Source organism: Heterodontus francisci, chromosome 23 (assembly GCF_036365525.1).
Source record: "Heterodontus francisci isolate sHetFra1 chromosome 23, sHetFra1.hap1, whole genome shotgun sequence".
NCBI classification, from domain to species: Eukaryota; Metazoa; Chordata; class Chondrichthyes; order Heterodontiformes; family Heterodontidae; genus Heterodontus; species Heterodontus francisci.
Genome location: NC_090393.1, coordinates 51,030,783 through 51,050,747, shown reverse-complemented (window position 1 = coordinate 51,050,747; position 19,965 = coordinate 51,030,783). Strand labels below are relative to the sequence as shown.

General features: G+C 48.2%; 1 protein-coding gene across 2 annotated transcripts in view; it reads right to left on the bottom strand.

The window, feature by feature from the left end:
* Window positions 1-16,760, bottom strand: part of LOC137382805 (solute carrier family 2, facilitated glucose transporter member 11-like) — an 84,575-nt gene extending 67,815 nt beyond the window's left edge. The window contains exon 1 of one of the 2 annotated variants that reach the window (XM_068055237.1): window positions 16,570-16,760. In XM_068055237.1, the coding sequence (XP_067911338.1) occupies window positions 16,570-16,716 (147 nt within the window). In that variant the 5' untranslated portion in view covers window positions 16,717-16,760. The remainder of the gene's footprint in view (window positions 1-16,569) is intronic. The other variant, XM_068055238.1, reaches the window with a different exon arrangement.
* Window positions 16,761-19,965: the final 3,205 nt, after the last annotated feature.

The following is a 19,965-nucleotide window of genomic DNA, read 5'->3' as shown; positions in this document are numbered from 1 at the left end:
TTAGAGCAAAATTTAAGATTGGTAGCCAGGCTACTGCAGCTTTAAATACATTGGTTTAGCTATTAAGCCAGATTAGGTCTAGAATAACTTTAAATCAATAATCCTATTTAGAGTGTGTTACTCCCATCCTGGATAACTGTGCCTGGTCTCAGAAAGATGAGGTTATATCTAAAGAAGAGAGAGCAATTGCGAAACTTGATTGGTCAGTTGAACTGGTTGTGCACTCAGACTAGAGAAGACACTAGTTTTGATGTATTGGAGTTAAGTACCACAATGCAACAGCCTAAAGTCGAATGTTTGAAGGGCAAACAAAACATTAAAAAATTAAATCTGGAGAAATGTATTCCTAATTTCCTATCTGCACAGAGTGCTGCTGGAGGGTACAGAGTGTGAAGATGGGAGTTTGGTAAGGAGGGAACTATAAATTACTTAAGAAAAAAATAAATGTAATTAAATTAACACAATAAAGATGGCAGGACAGGTGATGCATCCATTAGCTCCCACACACTGCAATTGTGTGACACAACGGCAATCCGTGGTAACCACATCTGTGGCAAATGTCTGCGGCTTGAGGAGCTTCGGCTCAGAGTCATTGAGCTGGAGGCCGGGCTCCAGATACAGCAATGCATCAGAGAACAGGAAATTTACCTGGACACTTTGTTCCAGAAGGCAATCACACCCCTTAGGATAAGTTCCTCTGTTTTTGTCAGTGGTCAGGGACAGGAGGGTGTGACTGCGAGTAAGGCAAGTAAGTGGATTGAGAAGGGGGGACTGGAGCAGCCTCAGCCCTTGCAACTGAGCAACAAGTTCGAGGTTCTTGCAGCTTGTATGGACAAGAGCGAGGGCTGTAGTATGGATGAGCAGACTGACCATGGCACCATGGCACAGGAAGCCGTTCAAGTGGGGGGGGAGAGCAAAAAGGAAAGAAGTGGTAGTAGAGGACAGTATAGTGAGGGAGATTGACACTATTCTCTGCAGCAAAGAGCGAGAGTCCAGAAGATTGTGTTGCCTGCCTGATGCCAGGGTTCGGGACATCTGCTCAGGGCTGGAGAGGAACTTACAATGTGGGGGGAATCCAGTTGTCATGGTCCATGTAGGTACCAACGACAGGCAGGACAAGGAAGGAGATTCTGCATAGTCAGTATGAGAAGTTAGACACCAAATTAAGAAGCAGAACCTCAAAGGTAATAATCTCCAGATTATTACCTGAGCTACGTGCAAATTGGAGTAGGGCAAATAAGATTAATGAAATGAATGTGTGGCTCAAAGACTGGTGTGGGAGAAATGGGTTCTGGTTCATGGGGCACTGACACCAGTACTGGGAAAAGTGAGGGCTGTATCGATGGGACGGTCTACACCTGAACCGTGCTGGGACCGGTGTTCTCATGAGTTGCATAACTAGGGAAGTAGACAGGGTTTTAAACTAAATAGTGGGGGCAAGGGATTAAATGTGGGAAGATGTAGTGAATCAAAGAATACAGACAAGACAAGAGAGAAAGGTATTAACATGGGAAATGATGAACAGACCATGACAGGAAGGGACAGTGATTACAAATCTAAGAGTAAATCAGCAGACAAGGCTAGAGGTTACAAAAATAATAAAAAGATAAAACTAAAGGCTCCGTATCTGAATGCACATAGCATTCAAAACAAAACAGATGAACTGAGAGCGCAAATAGAAATAAATAAGTATGATGTGATAGCCATTACAGAGACATGGCTACAGAATGGCATAGATTGGGACCTGAATACTGAAAGGTACATGACATTTAGGAAGGACAGGAAGCTAGGAAAATGTGGAAGGGTGACTCTATTAATTAATGATGGTATTAGCACAATTGAGGGGAATGATCTAAGTTCAGGAAACCAGGACGTAGAAGCAGTTTGAGTCAAGATGAAAAAGGATAAAGGCAAGAAGTCAATTGTGGGAGTGGTGTACAGGCCCCTTAACAGCAACCACATGGTAGGACTGGGTATAAAGGAAGAAATAATGGGTGCTTGTCAGAAAGGTATAGCGATAATCATGGGGGACTTTAATCTACATATAGATTGGAAAAATCAGATAGACAAAGGTAGTCTAGATGAGGGGTTCATAGAACGTTTTCAGAATAGTTTCTTAGAACACGACATTCTGGAGCCAACCAGCGAGCAGGCTATACCAGACCTGATATTGTGAAACGAGATAGGATTAATTAATGGCCTAATAGTGAAGGCACCCCTAGGCAACAGCGATCATAATATGATTGAATTTTACATTCAGTCTGAGGGAGAGAAGAGTGGGTCTATGACTAGTATTTTAAACTTAAATAAGGACAATTGTGACAGCATGAAAGCAGAGCTAGCAAAAGTTAACTGGCAAAGTAGGTTAAGGGATAGGTCAATAGAGATGCAGTGGCAGACATTTAAGGGGATATTTCAGAATACACAGAATAGATATATTCCAATGAGAAAGAAAAATTCTAAGGGGAGGACTCGCCATATGTGGTTAACTAAAAAAGTTAAAAGATAGTTTAACTTAACTTAAAGAAAAAGCATATAATTGCGCAAATATGAGTGGCAGGTCAGAAGATTGGACAGAATAGAAAAAGCAGCAAAAAATGACGAAAAGATTAATAAGGAGGGAGAAATTAGAGTATGAGAGAAAGCTGGCGAGAAATATAAAGACAGAGAGTAAGATTTTCTGTAGATATATAACAAAGTGAGTTTTGGTCCTATAGAAAGTGAGTTTGGGGAATAAATAAAGGAAGATAAGGAGATGGCAGATGAATTGAACAGGTATTTTGCATCAGTTTTCACCATAGAGGATACAAGTAACATCCCAGAAATAGGTGTAAATCAGGAAATGGAACAGAGGGAGGAACTCAAGAAAATTACAAATCACCAGGAAAGTGCCACTGAGCAATGACTAGGCCAGCACTTATTGCCCATCCCTCATTGCCCTTGAGAAGGTGGTGGTGAGTTGTCTTCTCGAACAGCTGCAGTCCCTGGGATGTAGGTACACCCACGGTGCTGTTAGACAGGGAGTTCCAGGATTTTGACCCAGTGACAGTGAAGGAACCGCGATGTAGTTCCAAGTCAGGATGGTGTGCAGCTTGGAGGGGAAATTGCAGGTGGTGATGTTCCCATGCATCTGCTGTCCTTGTCCTTCTAGGCGGTAGAGGTCACGGGTTTGGAAGGTGCCGTCGAAGCAGCCTTGGTGAGTTGCTGCAGTGCATCTTGTAGATGGTACATACAGCTGCCACTGTGCGTCGATGGTGAAGGTTGTGAACGTTGAAGGTTGTGAATGGGGTGCCAATCAAATGGGTTGCTTTGTCCTGGATGGTGTCGAGCTTCTTGAGTGTTGTCGCTGCTGCACCCATCCAGGCAAGAGGAGAGTATTCCATCACACTTGTGCCTTGTAGATGGTGGGCAGGCAATAGGGAGACAGGAAGTTGAGTTACTTGCTGCAGAATTCCTAGCCTCTGACCTGCTCTTGTAGACACATATTTATGTGGGTGTGGCTGGTCCAGTTCAGCTTCTGATCAATGGCAACCCCCCAGGATGTTGATAGTGGAGGATTCAGCGATGGTAATGCCATTGAATATAAAGGGGAGATGGTTAGATTCTCTCTTGTTTGAGATGGTCATTGCCTAGCACTTGTGTGGCACGAATGTTACGTGCCGCTTATCAGTCCAAGCCTGGATGATGTCCAGGTCTTGCTGCATATGGACATAGGCTGCTTCAGTATCTGAGAAGCTGGGAATGGTACTGAACATTAGGCAATCATCAGCGAACATTCACCTATTCTGACCTTATGATGTAGAGAAGATCATTGAAGAAGCAGCTGAAGCTGGTTGGGCCTAGGACACAACCTTGAGGAACTCCTGCAGTGATGTCCTGGGACTGAGATGATTGACAGCCAAAACCCACAACCATCTTCCTTTGTGCTAGGTATGACTACAACCAAAGTAGAGTTTTCCCCCGATTCCCATTGACTCCAGTTTTACTGAGGCTCTTTGATGCCATACTCCGTCAAATGTTGCCTTAATGTCTAGGGCAGTCACTCTCACCTCACCTCTGGAGTTCAGCTCTTTTGTCCATGTTTGGACCAAGGCTGTAATGAGTTCAGGAGCTGAGTGGCCCTGGCGCAACATAAAATGAGCATCAGTGAAGCAGGTTATTGCTGAGCAAATGCCGCTTGATAGCACTGTCCACGACCCCTTGCATCACTTTACTGAAGATCAAGAGTAGACTGAAGGGGTGGTAATTAACCGGTTTAGACTTGTCCTGATTTTGTGCACAGAATATACCTGGGCAATTTTCCACATTGCCAAGTAGATGTCAGTGTTGTAGCTGTACTAGAACAGCTTGATTAGGGGCGCAGCTACTTCTGAGCACAAGTCTTCAGTACTATTGCCAGAATGTTGTCAAGGCCCACAGCCTTTGCAGTATCCCGTACCTTCAGTCATTTCTTGATATCACGTGGAGTGAATCGGACTGGCTGAAGACTGGCATCTGTGATGCTGGGGACCTCAGGAGAAGGCTGAAATCCACTCGGCACTTTTGGCTGAAGATGGATGCAAATGCTTCAGCCTTGGCTTTTGCACTTATGTGCTGGGCTCCCCCCATCATAAGGATGGAGATATTTGTGGAGCCTCCTCCACCTGTTAGATGTTTAATTGTCCACCGCCATTCACGGTTGGATGTGGCAGGACTGCAGAGCTTAGATTTGATCTGTTGGTTGTGGGATCATTTAGTTCTGTCTATCGCCTGCTGCTCCTGCTGTTTGGCATGCAAATAGTCCTGGATTGTAGCTTCACCAGGTTGACACCTCATTTTGAGGTATGCCTGGTGCTGCTCCTGGCATACCCTCCTGCACTCTTCTTTGAACCAGGGTTGAACCCGGCTTGATGGTAATGGTAGAGTGGGAGAATATGCTGGGCCATGAGGTAACAGATTGTGGTTGAATGTAACTCTGCTGTTACGGATGGCTCACAGCACCTCATGGATACCCAGTTTTGAGTTGCTAGATCTATTCGAAATCTATCCCATTTAGCACGGTGGTAGTGCCACACAACATGATGGTGGGTATCCTCAATGTGAAGACAGGACTTTTTCTCCACAAGGACTGTGCGGTGGTCAATCCTATCAATACTGTCATCGACAGATGCACCTGCAACAGGTAGACTGGTGAGGACGAGGTCAAGTAGGTTTTTCCCTCAACACCTGCCACAGACCCAGTCTAGCAGCTATGTCCTTTAAGACTTGGCCAGCTCGGTCAGCTACCGAGCCACTCTCTGTGTTGGACATTGAAGTTCCCCACCCAGAGTACATTCTGTGCCTTAGCTACCCTCAGTACTTCTTCCATTGCTCTTCAACATGGAGAATCCCCTCAAAGGATTAACAAAATGAATGCTTTCAGTGCTTAAGCATATTAAGAAATTATTAGTTACGACATTGCCAGAAATTGCAAACTAGCGTTATAACCATACGAAGCACTGCTTGAAACCCAGACTGCAATCAATTCAAGCAGCATGATACTCAGACAGTTCCAGTTAAGACTGAAAATCAGGAACAAAGCATCAACAAGTAGGAAAAGCCTCTGAAATATGTGCTGACCTTGCATTATACATATATCCTTGAACTCTATTCAGCCTCCTGTTATCAGATTCCTCAAGTTCCAATACTTATGCAGCTCCACTGCAGCATCGGAACTGGGCTGAACAGCCAGAGAATCTTAAAACTGAAATACCTATATTATCAATGACTTCAAGCTGACAAATGAGAAATTTAGTAATCATGCTCTAACTGCAATGTTGCTTATTAACCAACTTACAAAGATCCTTTCACTCTCATCTACAAAACAACAAACCATATCACCAAGATTTTCCTCTCAAATAAGCTAAATTTTTCACAATTCGAAACTCCAAAATATTGTTAACCAATTTACCCAGTACTTTTCCCCAATTACCCTTCTTCAGCTTCATTGGTAACTGGGTTCCACACCAAGCGCCATTTCCCCCTTTGCTTCCTACCTTTCAGTTACACATCATCTCTGCTTAAAACCTTGTGAATTTGGGGAGACTTGACATGTACCTTCCTGAAATGCAATTGAACAGCCTTATCCAACAGATGGGTAACCCTCCTAAAATAGGTCAGACATGGATGAACCTGTGCTGGCTCTCTCTAATCACAACCTGCCCTCAGGCAGTGAAAGGAAGCTCAGCAGCCTCTGTGATTAACCTTTGGCATTCAATTACAAAGCTGGGTTGATAAGAACCTTCCGGACTCTGGATTCAACGAGTGGCCAAGTTCCATGGCCAAGTTCGGAGTGTTTAATTGACACCACTGTGCCAGGCAATGAGTTCCAGATGGGCGGGATGTAGCAGAGCACTTACAATATTTGCTCAGCAAACATGAAAGTCTACTTAGAGTTTATTTATAAATAATCAAAGAACAAAGAACAGTACAGCACAGGAACAGACCATTTGGCCCTCCAAACCTGCGCTGATCTTGATGTTTGTCTAAACTAAAACCTTCTGCACTTCCGGGGACCGTATCCCTCTATTCCCATCCTATTCATGTATTTGTCAAGATGCCTCTTAAACGTTGCTATCATACCTGCTTCCACCACCTTCCCCGGCAGCAAGTTCCAGGCACTCACCACCCTCTGTGTAAAGAACTTGCCTCGCACATCCCCTCTAAACTTTGCCCCTCGCACCTTAAACCTATGTCCCATAGTAACTGACTCTTCCACCCTGGGAAAAAGCTTCTGACTATCCACTCTGTCCATGTCAGTCATAACTTTGTAAACCTCTATCATGTCGCCCCTCCACCTCCGTCGTTCCAGTGAAAACAATCTGAGTTTATCCAACCTCTCCTCATAGCTAATACCCTCCAGACCAGGCAACATCCTGGCAAACCTCTTCTGTACCCTCTCCAAAGCCTCCACGTCCTTCTGGTAGTGTGGCGACCAGAATTGTATGCAATATTCTAAGTGTGGCCTAACTAAGGTTCTGTACAGCTGCAACATGACTTGCCAAATTTTGTACTCTATGCCCCGATCGATGAAGGCAAGCATGCCGTATGCCTTCTTGACGACCTGATCCACCTGCGTTGCCACTTTCAGTGACCTGTGGACCTGTACGCCCAGATCTCTCTGCCTGTCAATACTCCTAAGGGTTCTGCCATTTACTGTATACTTCCCACCTGCATTAGACCTTCCAAAATGCATCACCTCACATTTGTCCGGATTAAACTCCATCTGCCATTTCTCCACCCAAGTCTCCAACCGATCTATATCCTGCTGTATCCTCTGACAATCCTCATCACTATCCGCAACTCCACCAACCTTTGTCGTCCACAAACTTACTAATCAGACCAGCTACATTTTCCTCCAAATCATTTATATATACGACAAACAGCAAAGATCCCAGCACTGATCCCTGCGGAACACCACTCGTCACATCCCTCCATTCAGAAAAGCACCATTCCACTGCTACCCTCTGTCTTCTATGACCGAGCCAGTTCTGTATCCATCTTGCCAGCTCACCTCTGATCCCGTGTGACTTCACCTTTTGTACCAGTCTGCCATGAGGGACCTGGTCAAAGGATTTACTGAAGTCCATGTAGACAACATCCACTGCCCTTCCTTCATCAATCCTCTTCGTCACTTCCTCAAAAAACTCGATCAAGTTAGTGAGACACGACCTCCCCTTCACAAAACCATGCTGCCTCTCGCTAATAAGTTCGTTTGTTTCCAAATGGGAGTAAATCCTGTCCCGAAGAATCCTCTCTAATAATTTCCCTACCACTGACGTAAGGCTCACCGGCCTGTAATCTCCTAGATTATCCTTGCTACCCTTCTTAAACAAAGGAACAACATTGGCTATTCTCCAGTCCTCTGGGACCTCACCTGTAGCCAATGAGGATACAAAGATTTCTGTCAAGGCCCCAGCAATTTCCTCCCTCGCCTCCCTCAGTATTCTGGGATAGATCCCATCAGGTCCTGGGGAGTTATTTACCTTAATGTTTTTCAAGACGCTCCACACTTCCTCCTTTTTGATATCGACATAACCCAGACTATCTACACTCCCTTCCCTAGACTTATCATCCACCAAGTCCTTCTCTTGGGTGAATACTGATGCAAAGTACTCATTTAGTACCTCGCCCATTTCCTCTGGCTCCACGCATAGGTTCCCTCCTCTGTCCTTGAGTGGGCCAACCCTTTCCCTGGCTACCCTCTTGCTCTTTATATACATATAGAAAGCCTTGGGATTCTCCTTAATCCTGTTTGCCAATGACTTTTCATGACCCCTTTTAGCCCTCCTAACTCCTTGCTTAAGTTCCTTCCTACTTTCTTTATATTCCTTAAGGGCTTCGTCTGTTCCCAGCCTTCTAGCCCTTACGAATGCTTCCTCTTTCTTTTTGACTAGGCTCACAATATCCGTCGTTATCCAAGCTTCCCGAAACTTGCCAAACTTATGCTTCATCCTCACAGGATTCTAATCAACTGACGTTTGAAAGACTCCCACATGTCAGATGTTGATTTACCCTCAAACAGCCGTCCCCAATCTAAATTCTTCAGTTCCTGCCTAATATTGTGATAATTAGCCTTCCCCCAATTTAGCACCGTCACCCGAGGACTACTCTTATCCTTATCCACAAGTACCTTAAAACTTACGGAATTATGGTCACTGTTCCCGAGACGCTCCCCTACTGAAACTTCTCCTACCTGGCCGGGCTCATTCCCCAATACCAGGTCCAGTACGGCCCCATCCCTAGTTGGACTATCTATATATTGTTTCAAGAAGCCCTCCTGGATGCTCTTCACAAATTCTGCCCCATCCAAGCCCCTAGCACTAAGTGAGTCCTAGTCAATATAGGGGAAGTTAAAATAACCCACCAGAACAACCCTGTTGCTTTTACATCTTTCCAAAATCTGTCTACATATCTGCTCCTCTATCTCCCGCTGGCTGTTGGGAGGCCTGTAGTAAACCCCCAACATCGTGACTGCACCATTCCTATTCCTGAGCTCTACCCATATTGCCTCGCTGCATGATCCCTCCGAGGTGTCCTCCCGCAGTACAACTGATATTTTCCTTAAGCAGTAATGCAACTCCCCCACCCCTTTTACATTCCCCTCTATCCAGCCTGAAGCATCGAAATCCCAGAACATTTAGCTGCCAATTCTGTCCTTCCCTCAACCAAGTTTCTGTAATAGCAACATCATAGTTCCAACTACTAATCCAAGCTCTACGTTCATCTGCCTTGCCTGTTATACTTCTCACATTGAAACAAATGCACTTCAGACCACCAGTCCCGCTGTGCTCAGCAACATCTCCCTGCCTGCTCTTCCTCTCAGTCTTACTGGCCTTATTCACTAGTTCCCCCTCAGTTATTTCACCTGCTGACCTACTGCTCTGGTTCCCACCCCCCTGCCACACTAGTTTAAACCCTCCCGAGTGACGCAAGCAAATCTCGCAGCCAGGATATTTGTGCCCCTCCAGTTTAGATGCAACCCGTCCTTGTACAGGTCCCACCTGTCCCGGAAGAGATCCCAATGATCCAGATATCTGAAACCCTCCCTCCTACGCCAGCTGTTTAGCCACGTGTCTAGCTGCACTATCTTCCTATTTCTAGCCTCACTGGCACGTGGCACAGGGAGTAATCCCGAGATTACAACCCTGGAGGTCCTGTTTTTTAACTTACTACCTAACTCCCTGAACTTACCCTGCAGGACCTCGTCACTCTTCCTGCCTATGTCGTAAGTACCAATGTGTACCACAACCTCTGGCTGTTCACCCTCCCCCTTCAGAATGCGCCCTGCCCGTTCAGAGACATCGTTGACCCTGGCACCAGGGAGGCAAAATACCATCCTGGAGTCTCTTTCATGTCCACAGAAGGGCCTATCTGTGCCCTTGACTATAGAGTCCCCTATAACTATTGCTCTTCTGCGCTTTGTCCCTCCCTGCTGAACAACAGTGCCAGCCGTGGTGCCACTGCTCTGGCTGCTGCTGTTCTTTTCCCCTGATAGGCCACCCCCCCCAACAGTATCCAAAATGGTATACTTGTTAGAGAGGGGGATAGCCACAGGGGATTCCTGCACTGACTGCCTGCCCCTTTTAGCGGTCACCCGTCTATCTGCCTGCACCTTGGGTGTAACCATTTCTCTAAAACTCCTGTCTATGATGCTTTCCGCCACCTGCATGCTCTTAAGTGCATCCAATTGCTGCTCCAACCGATCCATGCGGTCTGTGAGGAGCTGCAACTGGGTACACTTCCTGCAGATGTAGTTGTCCGGAACACTGGAAGCGTCACGGACCTCGCACATCTCACAGGTGAAGCACTTTACCCCTCTAACTGACATTTCTAGCACTAATTAATAAATTCAATTAAAATAAGTACTTATTAAATCCCTACTAAATTAAGTTACAATTAACTATATGGTTCCTAGCGCTAGATTTCTGCTATAAATATTAAATGCTACAAACTAAAAGAAATAGAACATTGCAACTTCTTCTGATAAAAGCAGGGTGATTTCCCAAGGAAAATGCAGTGGGTTGAGGTTCGTTTAATATAAATTGATTATTTCCCTCATCAATCCCAGTCACAGCCCTGGATTTTCATGGGGGAGATCTGCTAATTGGCTGAGAGCAGGTTGGGCAGCCAATTAGCGGCTGCAGGGATGGTAATGGTGGTGAGACTGAGCGAGTGTGGGCCAATTAAACATACCATGGCAGCCATTGCGATGTCTGCTGTTTGCAGGAGAAAATGGATGCAGCAGCGATGGTAGAGGAAAGGCAGAGGACTGTCACCCGGGGCAGGGCTGCCGCTGCCCCTCGCTTTACTGGCGCCGACCTGGAGATCCTCCTGGAGACAGTGAGGGAGAGGAGGGAGGTCCTCTTTTCAGAGGGTGGCAGAAGGCCAACCTCCCAAACCAAGCAGGCACGGATTGAGCATGTTAACAGACAAAGTGTGGTCAGGAGGAACTGGGTCCAGTGCTGGAAAAGGTTCAATGGCCTTATTGGCTCCAGGAAGGTGGGTGCAACACCAGGCCCTCATGACAGGCCACTGGGTATTCAATCTCCAGCAGAGACTCCAGCAGAGGAGCCTGACAGTGCATGCAGCTCCTGATCATGGGAGGATTGTGTCTCCAGGGTAATTACTGACTCCTAAGGATGGCTCAGAGCCTTAGTGCTGTTGAGGACTTGCCAGCACTAATACATGCAGCTTCCTATTTCAATGAACTGCTGGCATAGGCCACAAAGGTCAGCAGTACCTTAAGTCTCTTTTGTCCTTGCGGGAGAAAAGGGCTCACAATACCAGAGAAATGGCTCTGACAGGAGGAGGAGTGTCCGTCTCCATATTGTCACTGCCACGAGGAGGGGGCAGTGGAACTCGCAAGGGTGTCTCCACAGGAGCAAGTCAGAGAAGGCTGGTCTGATTAGTAAGTTTGCGGACGACACAAAGGTTGGTGGAGTTGCGGATAGCGATGAGGATTGTCAGAGGATACAGCAGGATATAGATCGGCTGGAGACTTGGGCGGAGAAATGGCAGATGGAGTTTGATCCGGACAAATGTGAAGTAATGCATTTTGGAAGGTCTAATGCAGGTGGGAAGTATACAGTAAATGGCAGAACCCTTAGGAGTATTGACAGGCAGAGAGATCTGGGCGTACAGGTCCACAGGTCACTGAAAGTGGCAACGCAGGTGGATAAGGTAGTCAAGAAGGCATACGGCATGCTTGCTTTCATCGGTGGGGGCATAGAGTATAAAAATTGGCAAGTCATGTTGCAGCTGTACAGAACCTTAGTTAGGCCACACTTAGAATATTGCATGTAATTCTGGTCGCCACACTACCAGAAGGACGTGGAGGCTTTGGAGAGGGTACAGAGGAGGTTTACCAGGATGTTGCCTGGTCTGGAGGGCATTAGCTATGAGCAGGTAGCATAGAGACGTTTAAGAGGCATCTTGACAAATACATGAATAGGATGGGAATCGAGGGATACGGACCCCGGAAGTGCTGAAGGTTTTAGTTTAGGCAGGCATCAAGATTGGCGCAGGCTTGGAGGGCCGAATGGCCTGTTCCTGTGCTGTACTGTTCTTTGTTCTTTGAGATGGGTATTCCTGGTGGAGGGTGTGTATAGATGCTGCAATCTGTAAATGAAAGGCTGTATTAGGAAGCCTCAGCACTGCAGAGGCTTCTGCTCTCTAAGGCTAGTTCTCATGATCTCTTCTTGTGTCTCCAACAGGTTCTGACATGGAGGGGGAAGGACAGAGTCCTGTATCTGCATCAGGGCAAGTGCTGGCATCAGAGCCATTAGAACAAGCACCGTTACATCTACAAGCGCACCCTCCACCAGAGCAGATACACTCACATCCTTGGTCCTCCTGCACGATTACATAGGGTTCCACTGGGTGAAAACACATCATGAGTGAGCAGGAGGAGGTGAGAGAAGGAGAGGCAGCTGTGGGAAGTCCCACTCAGAGAATGGAGGACAGACACAGCCATGTTCAGCTGGACGCAGATGCAGGGCCTTGGGAAAGGAGGCTCTATTTTGACCAGCAGCGTGAGAAGTGTACCCATATGTCAGAGTTCCCTGAGGCAGTATGGGGTCATGGGCTGAAAATGGAGGAGTCCATCCAGCTCATGTGCACCACCATGGCTCCGGGTTTTTAAAGCATGAGCTGCTGCATTGAGAGAGAGTGGCCAACCTTATGGAGAGCCATATGCAGCAGCGCTCGGAGTGGATGCCGGAGCAACGCACTGACATGGGCAGAATGCATGCCACACTCCAACATTGATAGGTCAGTGGCACTGGTGACGCAGAGATGTTTGTGGTGGATGCCGGTTGTGCCCCAGCACATCCGGAGGACCAGCCTAGGGCTGAGGCAGTCACAAAGGTGGGTGAGGGTGCCACGTGTCACAGGGCACCATCATTATCAGCAGCTCACCACCACCTTCCCAAGGGCAATTAGGGATGGGCAATAAATGCTGACTTGGCCAGCGACGCCCACATCCCATGATTGAATTTTTTAAAAAAATCATGGGCCTCCTTGGCACCTCTGACTGAGGGGCCATCTGTGCAGCAGGGTCCATTGACAGAGGCTTCCCCAGCAATGACACTGTGCTGCAGTCTCTAGAGATGCACACACTGGCAACGCCATGTGCATCTCAGCTACAAGCAGAGACAAGCGAGCAGGCTGCCTCCACCTCATCGCAGGCCACAAGGGGAGTACCGCCTAGAAGGGGCCAAGAGTGGAGGCCAATGTGCCAGGCAGAGCTCATCTGTAAATGACCACTTTTAATCTTTTCCAACACAATGTAAATATTGACACATGACGCTATGATTCCATACTTTAATGTCATAACAGGATGAACTGAAGAAGGAAAGCAAGGGTTATTGATGGGGGGGGGGGGGGGGTGGGCGTTGCTAGGAACACAGGAGGAGGAGGCCATTCAGCCCGTCGAGCCTGCTCCGCCATTCAATTAGATCGTGGCTGATTGTCTACCTCAAAACCACTTTCTAGCGCTCTCCCCATATCCCTTGATGTAAGCAGGCGGTGAAACCTCTGGACAGATCTGCATCATTCATTGGCAGACAAAGTGGATCTATTCCAGGTTGTGTCTTCAATGGAAGCGATCTCACAGGCAGCTCCAATTGCAGACCATGCTGTCCTCCTGGGTTAGAAAGGTTCAACTGAAACAAAGCTGGCTTGACGTCGATGGCATCCTGAGGTGGTCCTCAAGTCCTGCCACCTCCCTGTACAACCAGGGCACCTCTGTGCTCGGCACCTTCCTCCAACGAGCTGTGTCATTCCAGGGTCCACACCGTTCTGGATGGCCATGTTATGCAGAATGCAGCAGACCACCACAATGCCCAAGACTCTTGCAGGTGTATACTGCAGGGTCTACCTGCATCTTCAGAAGCCTGATGGCCTGATGATGGTGGTCCTTGTGAGCAGATGGCTTCAGTTGTAGCTCTTCTGTGGCTCCATCTTGGGGTCTCATAAAGGGGTGAGTAGCCATCTTTTCAAGAGATATCCCTTGTCCCCTCAATTCCACGCACTTAGTTTTGGGGTTTGAAACGAAGAGCTGTGTCACCCTGGACTGCTGGAGGATGAAGGAGGCATGGCAGCTGCCAGGAAAGTGAGCACACACATGCAAGAAGCTCTTGCTGTGGTTGCAGGCCAGTTGGGCAATGAGGGTGTGGAAGCCCTTCCGACTGATAAATCACAGAATCGTTACAGTGCAGAAGGAGGCCATTTGGCCCATCGTGCCCGCACCGGCTGTCTGAAAGAGCAATTCGCTCAGTTCCATTCCCCAGCCTTCTCCCAGTAACCCTGCACATACTTTCTTTTCATATAACTGTCTAATTCCCTTTTGAATGCTTCAATTGAACCTGCCTCCACCGCACTCTCAGGCAGCACGTTCCAGACCTTAACCACTCGCTGCATGAAAAAGCTTTTCCTCATGTCACGTTTGCTTCTCTTACTAAATACTTTAAATCTGTGCCCTCTCGTTCTTGATCCTTGTGCGAGTGGGAACAGTTTCTCTCTATCTACTCTGTCCAGACCCCTCATGATTTTGAATACCTCTATCAAATCACCTCTCAGCCTTCTCTTCTCCAAGGAAAACAGTCCTAACTTCTCCAATATATCATCATAACTGAAATTCCTAATCCCTGGAATCATTCTCATGAATTTTTTCTGTACTCTCTCCAATGCCCTCACGTCTTTCCTAAAGTGCAGCGCCCAGAATTGGACACAATACTCCAGCTGAGGCTGAAATAGTGTCTTATACAAGTTCAACATAACTTTCTTGCTCTTGTACTCTATGCCCCTATTAATAAAGCCCAGGATACTGTATGCTTTATTAACCGCGCTCTCAACTTGTCCTGCCACCTTCAATGACTTATGCACATATACACCCAGGTCCCCCTGCTCCTGCACCCCCTTCAGAATTCTACCCTTCATTTTATATTGTCTCTCCATGTTCTTCCTACCCAAATGAATCACTTCATGTTTCTCTACATTGAACTTCATCAGCCACCTGTCTGCCCATTTCACCAACTTTTCTATGACCTTTTGAAGTTCTACACTATCCTCCTCACAGTTCACAATGCTTCCAAGTTTCATATCATCTGCAAACTTTGAACTTGTGCCCTGTACACCAAGGTCTAGGTCATTAATATAGATCAGGAAATGCAAGGGTCCCAATACTGACCCCTGGGAAACTCCACTACAAACCTTCCTCCAACCCAAAAAACATCCATTAACCACTACTCTTTGTTTCCTGTCACTCAGCCAATTTCATATCCATGTTGCTACTGTCCCTTTTATTCCATGAGCTACAAGTTTGCACATAAGTCTGTTGTGTGGCATTGTATCAAACGCCTTTTGAAAGTCCATGTACATCACATCAACAGCATTGTCCTCATCAACCCTCTCCGTTACCTTCTCAAAAACTCCAGCAAGTTAGTTACACATGATTTTCCCTTAAGAAATCCACACTGGATTTCCTTAATTAACCCGTATTTGTCCATGTGACTGCTGATTTTGTCCCGAATTATTTTTTCTAGAAATTTTCCCACCACCGAAGTTAAACTGACTGGCCTGTAGTTGCTGGGCTTACTGGCTGGTCATTGGGTGCCTTGATGGCCACATGGGTCCAATCGATGATGCCCTGCACCAGGGGGAATCCAGCAATGAAGGCAAAACCTTTGAGTCTGTAAGGCCTCACCTGCCTGGAATAGTACTACCCAGCTCTTGCAAAAAGGACTTCAGTAACCTGTCAGATGTTGTGGTGTGCAACCATTTGCAAGACGCCATCAAGGTCAGGAAGGACCCGGAGACAAAAAAGTTCAAGGTTACAATGACTTTGATGACCGCTGGGGTGATATGGCGAGCAGTGCTGCAAGGTGTGAGGTCTTCTGCCACGAGGGCACAAATCTCTGTGACCATCTGCACAGTCGCAATCTCCTGCGGTACAGGTTCTCGAATATCGCAAGATAGCTCTGTCCTCGCCGGTAGATCCTATATTGCAGGTGTGGCCACATTGCCTTCCTACTCCCTCGTCCCTCTCCACTGTGCTCCTGATGCCCAGGGCTCTGCCTCTCCTGTGGAGCATGCTGCTCCCCATCACCACGAGTCCCAAAATCTGAAAGTTGTGTTCCCATTACCAGCTGCTGCCTTCCTTGCACTCAGGTGCACTCCCGATAATGTCTGGAAGCCTTATCCCCTTCTCTTATGTCCCCACGATGCCAGAAGGATGACAACCCTATGCAGTGCCTGAGCGCAAACAGACCACTCTCCCCACAACCTGTGGCACTGTGTGCCAATAACTGTGCCCTTGTATCAGAGCTGTGTTGCTGCCTCCATACACCGAGACTGTCCCTAATCCAGAGTACAACCCATACGACCCCACCAAAATCCCAAACCGGTCCTTAACGAGCTCCTGAACTACTTTAATTAGCCTCCCATCCTCTCCCCCCTTCCTCATTCCCCTGTGAAACTCGCCGGTGCCCAGGCCCCCGCCGGTGAGGCGATGCTGCCGATGGTTCCCGTCATCGCACCCCGCCTCGGTACCTGCTGCCGATCCTTCACTTCCAGTTCCAACTCCTGGATTTCAGGACGGTTCAGGTCCACCTTCAGCAAACGAGTCGACATTCCTGATGGAAAATTCACGTTACCAGAATACATGCCCTTCTCTCTCCCAGTAACCTTATTCCGCATAACGTGCCCAGAAAGTGGCGCATTGCTGACCTGCCCCACATCCTGGGAAGACCTCCGGGCAGCAGAGGGCGCTGCCCCTAGTCTGGGAGGACCTCCGGGCAGCAGAGGGCGCTGCCCCTAGTCTGGGAGGACCTCCGGGCAGCAGAGGGCGCTGCCGCTAGTCTGGGAGGACCTCCGGGCAGCAGAGGGCGCTGCTCCTAGCTGGGGAGGACATCCGGGCAGCAGAGGGCGCTGCGGCTAGCCTGGGAGGACCTCCGGGCAGCAGAGGGCGCTGCCCCTAGCCGGGGAGGACATCCGGGCAGCAGAGGGCGCTGCCCCTAGCCGGGGAGGACCTCCGGGCAGCAGAGCGCGCTGCTCCTAGCCAGGGAGGACCTCCGGGCAGCAGAGGGCGCTGCGCCTAGCCTGGGAGGACATCCGGGCAGCAGAGGGCGCTGCTCCTAGCCGGGGAGGACCTCCGAGCAGCAGATGGCGCTGCCCCTAGTCTGGGAGCACCTCCGGGCAGCAGAGGGCGCTGTGCCTAGGCTGGGAGGACCTCCGGGCAGCAGAGGGCGCTGCTTCTGGAAAATTCAAGTTGGAAGCCAGGAAAATGGGATTTTCCGGTGCCAATAAAGACATGCCAACCTCATACCCAAATCAAGACAGAAACTTAAAAATCAGGAGGTTTGGTCTAAAAATCATTAGTTGCTTTTTTCAAATATGAACCAATAGAGATTGACAGTTGATTGATAAGCTTTATTGGTGGCCCTCCTGCCTTGGGTGCTATGGTGTTGGAAGGATGAATGAGAACGGGCAGAGACTGCTTGAGTTGTGTACCTATCATAACCTCTGCATCACCAACCCGTTCTTTCACACTAAATCCTGTCACCAGGTTTCATGGAGGCACCCAAGATCGCGTCGTTGGCACCAGCTAGACCTCATTGTCACAAGGCGAGCCGCCTTAAACAGTGTTCAAATCACACGCAGCTTCCACAGTGCGGACTGCGACACCGACCACTCCCTGGTGTGCAGCAAGGTTAGACTCAAACCAAAGAAGTTGCATCATTCCAAGCAGAAGGGCCGCCCGCGCATCAACACAAGCAAAACTTCTCACCCACAGCAGTTACAAAAATTTCTAAATTCACTTGTAACAGCCCTTCAAAACACTCCCACAGGGGATGCTGAGACCAAGTGGGCCCACATCAGAGACACCATCTATGAATCAGCTTTGACCACCTACGGCAAAAGTGCGAAGAGAAATGCAGACTGGTTTCAATCTCACAATGAAGAGCTGGAACCTGTCATAGCCGCTAAGCGCATTGCACTGTTGAACTACAAGAAAGCCCCCAGCGAGTTAACATCCTTAGCTCTTAAAGCAGCTAGAAGCACTGCACAAAGAACAGCCAGGCGCTGCGCAAATGACTACTGGCAACACCTAAGCAGTCATATTCAGCTGGCCTCAGACACCGGAAACATGAGAGGTATGTATGATGGCACTAAGAGAGCCCTTGGGCCAACATCAAGAAGATCGCCCCCCTCAAATCTAACTCGGGACATAATCACTGACCAACACAAACAAATGGACCGCTGGGTTGAGCACTACCTAGAACTGTATCCAGGGAGAATATTGTCACTGAGATCGCCCTCAATGCAGCCCAGCCTCTACCAGTCATGGATGAGCTGGACATACAGCCAACAAAATTGGAACTCAGTGATGCCATTGATTCTCTAGACAGCGGAAAAGCCCCTGGGAAGGACAGCATTACCTCTGAAATAATCAAGAGTGCCAAGCCTGCTATACTCTCAGCACTACATGAACTGCTATGCCTGTGCTGGGACGAGGGAGCAGTACCTCAGGACATGCGCAAGGCCAATATCATCACCCTCTATAAAAACAAAGGTGACCACGGTGACTGCAACAACTACCGTGGAATCTCCCTGCTCAGCATAGTGGGGAAAGTCTTTGCTCGAGTCGCTCTAAACAGGCTCCAGAAGCTGGCCGAGCGCGTCTACCCTGAGGCAAGTGTGGCTTTCGTGCAGAGAGATCAACCGTCGACATGCTGTTCTCCCTTCGTCAGATACAGGAGAAATGCCGTGAACAACAGATGCCCCTCTACATTGCTTTCATTGATCTCACCAAAGCCTTTGACCTCGTCAGCAGACGTGGTCTCTTCAGACTACGAGAAAAGATTGGATGTCCACCGAAGCTACTAAGTATCATGACCTCATTCCATGACAATATGAAAGGCACAATTCAACATGGAGGCTCCTCATCAGACCCCTTTCCTATCCTGAGTGGCGTGAAACAGGGCTGTGTTCTCGCACCCACACTTTTTGGGATTTTTTTCTCCCTGCTGCTCTCACATGCATTCAAGTCTTCAGTAGAAGGAATTTTCCTCCACACAAGATCAGGGGGCAGGTTGTTCAACCTTGCCCGTCTAAGAGCGAAGTCCAAAGTACGGAAAGTCCTCATCAGGGAACTCCTCTTTGCTGACGATGCTGCTTTAACATCTCACACTGAAGAGTGCCTGCAGAGTCTCATCGACAGGTTTGCGGCTGCCTGCAATGAATTTGGCCTAACCATCAGCCTCAAGAAAACGAACATCATGGGGCAGGAGGTCAGAAATGCTCCATCCATCAATATTAGCGCCCACGCTCTGGAAGTGGTTCAAGAGTTCACCTACCTAGGCTCAACTATCACCAGTAACCTGTCTCTCGATGCAGAAATCAACAAGCGCATGGGAAAGGCTTCCACTGCTATGTCCAGACTGGCCAAGAGAGTGTGAGAAAATGGCGCACTGACACGGAACACAAAAGTCCGAGTGTGTCAAGCCTGTGTCTTCAGTACCTTGCTCTATGGCAGCGAGGCCTGGACAACGTATGTCAGCCAAGAGCGACGTCTCAATTCATTCCATCTTCGCTGCCTCCGGAGAATACTTGGCATCAGGTGGCAGGACTGTATCTCTAACACAGAAGTCCTCGAGGCGGCCAACATCCCCAGCTTATACACGCTACTGAGTCAGCGGCGCTTGAGATGGCTTGGCCATGTGAGCCGCATGGAAGATGGCAGGATCCCCAAAGACACATTGTACAGCAAGCTCGCCACTGGTATCAGACCCACCGGCCGTCCATGTCTCCGCTTTAAAGACGTCTGCAAACGCGACATGAAGTCCTGTGACATTAATCATAAGTCGTGGGAGTCAGTTGCCAGTGTTCGCCAGAGCTGGCGGGCAGCCATAAAGGCGGGGCTAAAGTGTGGCGAGTCGAAGAGAC